Source organism: Prunus dulcis, unplaced genomic scaffold, assembly GCF_902201215.1.
Source record: "Prunus dulcis unplaced genomic scaffold, ALMONDv2, whole genome shotgun sequence".
Taxonomy (NCBI): Eukaryota; Viridiplantae; Streptophyta; class Magnoliopsida; order Rosales; family Rosaceae; genus Prunus; species Prunus dulcis.
The window spans coordinates 25,606-34,181 of record NW_023010045.1 but is presented as its reverse complement, the minus strand read 5'-3'; the positions used below and the strand labels follow the sequence as shown (position 1 = coordinate 34,181).

Sequence of the window (8,576 nt, the reverse complement as noted above, 5' to 3'; positions counted from 1 at the left end):
TAGACGCAAACATCAGAATTTTTCTTCTAGCCACCCAAAACACCATATTTGAACCTTCAAAGCCTAGAATAAATAGCTCTCCCCCTCTAAAAAATTGCACCAACCTATCTTTAATGGGTTCGCCAATCTTGATAAGTTTTTCTTTTTATTTATTTATTCAATTTCCAATTTGAATTGTTGTTGTTAAGTTTTTATGATTTAGGGTTTGGGTGAAAATTTTTGGGGATTGTTATATATGTTTTATTTTTGCAACTTAAATTATTAATTAGTATATATGATTTTTGGTGTCTAGTATTTCTTGTTGGGATATCATGTCACATGATGATAATAGACCAACAAAGAGAGGAAAAACTATTCTTCAAAAAAAAGGGTAACGATAACAAGGATACACATACACCTTCTGCATATAATGTTAATACTTCAATTCCTGAGGAACTTTCTCAACTCGAATCTTAAGTAGTTAAACAATGTGTTTGATTTGGTATTTGTTTATATTTTATACTTTTATATCCTGTAAAAAAATCCGCCATTGGTGGCACATCAAACCAAAAAGCAAGATCCTCCTAACTAAGACCATAACGTGCAATATGATCGGCAACTCCATTACCAGTCCGAGAAACATGATGAACAGAACAAGACGACACTGAGTTGAAAAGACAACGAATATCCTTCACTAAACCCCCTTTTGCAGCAAAACAAACATCGTACTTACTTCTAGTTGTAAATTTAAGTAAACTAAAACTCTCTAATTATCAAAATTGAAACTATATATAGGTCTTCAAGTGAAAAATAAAGCAAATTCTAAGGACCCGAAATGTAAGTTGGACCTATTTTAATTTTTTAATGTACATTGTACGAAGTTGTGTACATCATCGTTGTCGTGTACGATATACACGGCTGCTATAGAACGAGGCAGATGACATGAAAGTAGGCGTGACAAATGTGACGACAATTATTATAGGCATGAACGAATCTGCCGTCCACAAATAATCAAAATAAAATAAAATAAAATAGTAAGAGCAAGACACGATTGGCTTGTTTAAGGCTGAGCAAAGCAAACCCTACAGCTTTCCCCACTTGCTTAAATTGTTTTCACGTTTATTTCCTGCGACTTTTTCGTCCTCCTTATTTCCCTCTCTTATCCTCACGGGACCCTGAAAAACTGACATCCCATTATGTGCATGAACATTTCTATTTCTATTTTTATTTTTAAATTGGTGAAAGCGATTTTGGTCATAGAGCATTAAAAATCTTTACATGGATTGGAGATTGTAAAGGTTCAATATCTTTAATGTACCGAAAAGAAAGTTGACATAGTAGAAAATAATAATAACTGATTATAAATAAACTTAGAAACTAGGACCTCAAAAAAAAGATAACGATTTTTATGCTCTAAGTTTAGTATGTGTACGTAAAAAAATGACAAAATATTTAGTTTGGAACGCAAAAGTTAAGCTGATAGTGCCAAAATCGTTACCCGAAAAATCACTTTGGCTTGGTCATATTCATACTAGTCTGCTAACACAAAGAATGAGAATTCTTACTTGAATTTTCTTTGGCTCATTGATGGCTTGATTATTCCCTTGAATTTTCTTTTACCCCCAAATGAAATATGAAATAATTTTTTATAGAGGAAGGAGGGGTTTTTCTGAAAAGGGTGGTGGTGGTGGTGACTCTGGATTGAAGGAAGGGGTGTGGCTGGAGATGGTGCTTAAGGGTATGGGCCGAGGAAGGGGTGCAACTGGGGATGGTTGCTAGATAGGGGTCGGATTCCTCATGGACTGGTAGCTTTCAAAGAAGATGATAGGGGCATCGTCATCGTGGTTGGTGATGTCGCTCAATAGGGTCTTGAAGATGTGTTGGGTTGAAGCTGAAACGAGGTTATTGTTTTGGCTCTTTAATTGTGTTTCTTCCTTCTCATTATTTGGTGTTTCAAATTTTTAATTAAGATTTTTATTCTTATCTCTTAATTTTGAATGTAATTTTTAACTTTATCGTAACAACGAAATCATATCATCACTAGTCATCAGGTAATGCAAAAAGAAAAGAAAAAGAAAAAGATTCCTTAACAAAAAAACAAAACAATCTCTTAGCAGAAGAAACAAAAAGGGGAAAAAAAAAATAATGGATTAAAAAATTAGACGACAAAAGAACAAATAAATTTGAGAGATTAAAACAGATTAGCCTGTATTGCAATGGGAAGAGAACGACGTCGTAGTGGATTCTCAGTGGACCCGTTGAAAATGTTGGCGTTCGTGACGATAAGGTTCATGGGTTTTAACGAAAAAAAAACAAAGGATAAGATAAGTATTTCTTTTTTTTAAAAGATGGGGAGGATTTTTCACATGGGAAGGAGGAATGTAACACGTGCCTAACAAAACAAAAATAAAAAAGAAAAAAAAGAAAAAAAAGAAGGGAAACGTGCTTTTACGACACGCATCAAGCAAAACGTGTTTTTAAATATTTAAACCGTGTATTATTATACGCGAGCAAATTGTAATAAATTAATGATTATCTGGTGTGGGAATTTTGAAAACGGGGGAAAGGACGAATGGGGGGCGACCAGATCAAGGGCCAGGATTCGATCTGTGAAGCCAACGCGTCCCCACCCTTTTTGTCTTTTATGTTTTATATTCCGTCGTTGAGTCGTTGAGTCGTTGTCCGCTACTCGATTCAAAGTAATTAACCTGAGAGGAAAACAGGAGCTTCAGATGGATTGCCGATTAGTTCGATGGCGTGCGCCGAGGATTTGGATTTTCACTGCTGCTGCCGAGAGGCGGCTACGGCTACTTCGTGGAAGCTAACTGTAGAAAGGTGATGATTAAACTCCCGAACAATGGATGCTTTGCTTCGTATTTTAGAACAGTTTTTGCATCTCTTTGTCCTTCTCAACTGTTGTTTACTAATCTTCGTATTGGAAATGTCATCATTGCGACAGCTCATTGCTTAAGTCACAATTTATAAGTAATATCTTTAGAAAAATATATGAGAAAATAATTAATTTTATATTTCCAAATCTCTTTTTTTATGAACTAAACAAGAGTAAAATAGTATTTGACCAATGTTTCAGAATGAATTAAGCCTAAAAAATTATACTAATTATATCATTTATGTGCAGCATTACTTGAATAAGAAGTCGACTAATAATTTTAATTGTTCATATAAATATCTAATTATTAATAATCTGGTGTTTGAAGTAATTAATTCAATACAAAAGATTATGCCGTTATAAGTTTCTGAATAAATTCAGCCTTTTATTCCAGAATAAGTGCCCCCTCCCCAATGCAATGTGCCTACCGCTAATTCTTTAAAAAAAAAAAAAAAAAAAACTTCCGAATAGATTCAGCCTTTTATTCCAGTAGAAAAATAAATTCAACCTTTTATTCCAGTCAAAAGATTATGCAGTCAAACTTTTACTCCATTACTCATGTGAAATAAAGATCTTGGAAACACCCACATTTCTATTGTTATTATTATTTTCCATTTAAACTTATATTTTTGTAATAAATAAGCCACGCCTCCGCACGTGATTATGCTGTTAGTGCTGCAACTTGCAGTGTCGGAAGTCCAAACTCCAAAGCCCATTTCCGAATGGTCAAAAGTCAAAGAGTTTCCAGCTGCGACACTTGTAACGCACGTGACGCACGTCCAAGCTTTATATAGATGTACGTACGCCGGCTTTTGGATGATCTACGCTGGCGATTAAATCGGCCAACCCGATTTTCCCCGAAACTCCCCCTTCCTTTTTACTCGGCTTGCGCTAGTAAACTTTTTGTCCGCTCACTCTCTCCTCCACCCTCCACCCACTTTCCTCCCCAACCAAAATTCAGCTCAAATGCTCTCCAAATAAATCCCCAAACACAAATTCAAAACTCCCCAAATCAAAATTATCTCTCTCTACCTTCTCGTTTTCTCTCCGCACCCTATCCTCTCTTTATCGTCCACACCTACTCTTACGTCACTAAGACGGTATCGCTCACATGACGGACTATCGGATACCGCCGACGATGAATCTTTGGACGGACGACAACGCGTCGCTGATGGAGGCCTTTATGAGCTCATCCGATCTGACGTCGTTTTGGGCGGCGCCATCGGCCCAGCCCACGCCTCAACCCGCTCACCCCCAAGCCCAGCCTCAGTCGTCAGCCTCCACTTCAGACTACCCGAAGGCGGCTGCTGTCGCGCCATCTCAGCCGTCCATCACGCCCTTCAACCAGGAGACCCTCATGCAGCGCCTCCAGGCCCTCATCGAAGGCGCTCGTGAGAGCTGGACTTACGCCATCTTCTGGCAGTCCTCGTACGACTACTCCGGCGGCACCGTTCTCGGGTGGGGTGAAGGGTTTTACAAGGACGAGAGAGACAAAGGCAAGGCTAAGGCCAAAACGACGACGTCCGCCGCCGACCAGGAGTACAGGAAAAAAGTCCTCCGCGAGCTCAACTCCTTGATTTCCGGCGCCGACACGTCAGCAGACGACGCAGTAGTGGATCAGGAGGTGACCGATACCGAGTGGTTCTTCCTGGTCTCGATGACTCAGTCGTTCGTCCCCGGCGGCGGGCTTCCGGGTCAGGCCTTCTTTCACTCGACCCCGGTCTGGGTTGCTGGAGACCGGCTGGCTGCGTCCCCGTGCGAGCGGGCGAGACAGGGCCAGTTGTTTGGGCTGCAGACTATGGTTTGCGTTCCGACGGCAAATGGGGTGGTTGAGCTGGGCTCGACGGAGCTCATCTACCAGAGCTCGGATCTGACAAACAAAGTCCGGGTTTTGTTCAATTTCAACAATTTGGAAGTGGGTTCGTGGCCTATGGGCGGCGGCGGTGCCGATCAGGGAGAAAATGACCCGTCGTCGCTCTGGATTAACGATCCGTCGTCCACCACCATCGAAGTCAAGGACCCGGTGAACATGGCTCCCGTTACTTCGGCACCCACCAGCACCAGCACACAGCCCGTCTCGAAGCCAATTCAGTTTGAAAGCCACCAGCCGAGTTCCAGTAGCTTATCGGAGAACCCGAGCGCGATTCAATTACAACAATCGCAGCAGCAGCAGCAAGTACAGCAGCAGACGCAAAGCTTCTTCACCAGGGAGCTCAATTTTTCCGATTATGGTTACGACGGGAGCAGCGTGAAGAACTCCAATTCCAATTCCCATTCGTTGAAGCCTGAATCGGGGGAGATTTTGAGTTTCGGTGAGAGCAAGAGGAGCTCTTACAGCGCCAATGGAAAATTGTTTTCGGGGCACTCCCAAATTGCCGCCGCCGAGGATAATAACAGCAAGAAGAAGAGGTCGCCGACCTCTCGCGGCAGCAACGACGAGGGGATCTTGTCGTTTAGCTCGGGGGTGATTTTGCCGTCCAGTGGTGTCGTGAAATCGGGCGGCGGTGGCGCCGCCGATTCGGACCACTCCGACCTTGAAGCCTCGGTGGTTCGGGAGACTGATAGTAGCCGGGTTGTGGACCCCGAAAAACGACCGAGAAAACGGGGTCGTAAACCGGCCAACGGGAGAGAAGAGCCCCTGAACCACGTTGAAGCAGAGAGGCAAAGAAGAGAGAAGCTTAACCAGAGATTCTATGCTCTGCGAGCGGTGGTACCAAACGTGTCGAAAATGGACAAGGCATCGCTTCTGGGCGATGCCATATCGTATATCAACGAGCTGAAGGCGAAGCTGCAGACAACGGAGAGCGATAAGGAGGACTTGCAGAAGCAATTGGAGTCGATGAACCAGGACTTGGGTTGTAAAGACTCGAGTTCTCTGTCAGACGACCTCAAAATGTCTAAACACCAAGCTAGTAGTAAATTGATAGACTTGGATATTGATGTGAAGATAATCGGATGGGACGCCATGATTCGAATTCAGTGTTGCAAGAAGAACCACCCTGCAGCCAGATTAATGGCTTCTCTCAAAGAGCTTGATTTGGATGTACACCATGCCAGCATTTCTGTAGTCAATGATTTGATGATACAACAAGCCACTGTCAAAATGGGCAGCCGAATTTACACTCAGGATCAGCTCAGGTTAGCTCTTTTATCGAAAATCGGCGACTCCCGGTAAGAAAAATGGGAACCAGAGGAGAGGAGAAACAGAGAGTTTGTTTTGGATTTCAATGGTGGTTCAGGGCTTCTGGGACATTTTAAGGCTCCCGACAAAGCAGCGAGCTCTGTTAGATACTGGTTCCACACGTTTCTCATGTCTTCTTGGGTAGCATTTTGTTTTAGTATAGATTGAGTTTGAGGAGCTGAAACAATTTTCTTAGGTCCAAAACTACATGGCTCCCTCCCCTTCAGTGAAAATAGCTATATTTTTTTGTTCTGTTTTTGGGTGTCAATTTTCTGTCTTTCTTCTTTGTATATATAAGTGTTATAAATTTGAACCCCATGGGAGTTCTGGTTAGTGATGTAGAAGTATGTATTTCAGAATGTAACATTTGTAATCTGTTATGCCCACTACTGAATTCAGCATTCAAACGAGTTGAACTTTCTTCAACTTTTAATCTTCCCCAGTTATTGTTGGATTTCCTCAATTTTTCTATGCACAAGTTTTTATCAATTTGCTTGGTTTTTTTTTGGGGTAAAGACTTGAGCTTGCAGATTTCAGGTGCATGAATTTGTTTGTGGCAAGTGGTTTTAGTGCGATGAATTCAGCATATACCAGAAGGGTGAAATTCTAGCTATTATACAAGCGATAATAATTATCGCTTTAAACTAATTTAAATTAAGAGGAAGCGGATTCGAAATATATCTGCATGGCAAAAGCCTTTTTATGTTCCTACAGGTTATCTAAAAAATGCCCCAAAATCCAAAAGGGCACACTTCGTGAAAGCCCTGGGGTCAATTTTTGTTGATGAAAATGCACCGACACTAATGGATAAAAAAAGGATGCAGCACAGTCGGAAATTCTTTGCCATATTTAGTAATTGCATTTGCAGTTACCATTCTGTAAATGGAGCAAATATTTATGCATCATGGAAGCAAGCAGTAAACATAAAGGACACCAAAAGAAGTTGGTTTCTCACTTTCTCTTATTGTTTCTCTTTTACCTTCGCATCCACATTTCTCCTAATATAACCAATGCTTTTTGCCTCAATGCGGGTTTAAAAAGGGCTTGAAGAACAGCTCATATGTGGTAAATTTCCAGAACATTGAGTATCTCATCATTTTTTTTTTTTCCTCCTCCACCTTTATAATAATCACATGCATGAAGCAGGGCCAGTGGGGTATAGGCATTTTGGTACAGCACAGTAGATACATGTGTTTTTCATTTCTGGAGTAGGAGAAGCAATGAATCAGAATTCAGAAGAGGAGGAGAGAGAGAGTACAAAAAGAGCCTGTTTATTTTTGTTGTTCATGTTCTATTCAGTTCTGTTGGGTTCTTCTGGTGTGGCCCAGAAAGTGACCCTTCAGGCCTTGCATTGCGCGACTCGAATATAAAGGGATTTACTACCTAATGAGAGACCATTTTTAATAAATAAAAAATTGTTTAGAAATTAATTCTTTTTGCTCAACTTGTGGTGTGGGTGTCTATATCAATCAATCAGCCTATTTTTAATTTTAAAGAAATATCAGCTGGTTAATTTTGGGGTTGGATTAATTATTTTATTAGTCCCTGAATTTAGACCCAATTTACATTTGAGTCCCTCAATTTCTGTTAAATGCAGTGGCAAAATGATATTTTTATATTAAAACCAAAAAAATGAATGAAAAATCATATCTTGAAAATAACAATATAAAAAAATCAAATAAAAAATCAAAAAAGAAAAAAAGAAAAAAGTTTGGGGGAGTAGAAATCGGGATTTTTGAGGGGAGGGGGGAGTTTAATTTTAATTTTTTTTTCATATTTTAATAAATTTAATATAAAAATACCATTTTGCCCTTGCATTTAACAGAAAAGTGAACAAAATTGATGGCAGGACCATTTGTCCTAATGAAACTAAAGTTGAAATACCACGGGAATGATTTTGGAAATTGAGGGACTCAAATGCAAATTGGGTCTAAGCTCCGGGACTAATAAAACTATTAACCCTTTTGGGGTTTGAACCCCTTCATATGTCTTCTTTTATTTATGTTTATATTAATCGGGATAGGAATTTGAACTTGCAATCTATTCCAATATTGTGAAAAGAATACCACTAGAACAAGATCTAGTTGTAGACAGTGTGAAAAAAACCTTTATACTTAATAAAAAAGCACAAATAAACTATATAGATTGTGAGACTATGTCTATTTTTTAAAAAGTGTGTGATTAGGCGAATCAATTTTTCACGGTTGCATATGAGGACTTTAACTTGAGGTGGCAAGATGTGAAGAGGATTTAAAATCAAGGATTAGATTCACTAGGGACTTGTTAAGTGTAGAAACCTATACTATTATTACTATTTGTGTTTAATTAGTTGTTTTGTTAAAGTTTATTAGTAATTTTTTTTATTGCTTATGTTATTGTAGGGTTTTATTCTCTTTAAGTTCCGGTTCATATTTTAATCTGGATTTGTAAAAAAAAAGTTTCTCATCACATTTAGCATGACATTTCCAAACGATGAATAGGGAAACTATACTTTACCAGACACAACTTTGCTTTGGTTCAAACTTC

At 39.6% G+C, this 8,576-nt stretch overlaps 1 protein-coding gene across 1 annotated transcript; it reads left to right on the top strand.

The window, feature by feature from the left end:
* The first annotated feature begins 3,721 nt into the window (after positions 1 to 3,721).
* Positions 3,722 to 6,488, top strand: LOC117612672 (transcription factor MYC2). Its single transcript, XM_034341339.1, has one exon. The coding sequence runs from the start codon at positions 3,981 to 3,983 to the stop codon at positions 6,042 to 6,044; it is 2,064 nt and encodes a 687-aa protein (XP_034197230.1). The 5' UTR covers positions 3,722 to 3,980; the 3' UTR covers positions 6,045 to 6,488.
* Positions 6,489 to 8,576: the final 2,088 nt, after the last annotated feature.

Coding starts and splice junctions, on each gene's coding strand:
- LOC117612672 (XM_034341339.1), top strand. CDS start 3,981: ATGACGGACTATCGGATACCGCCGACGATGAATCTTTGGACGGACGAC.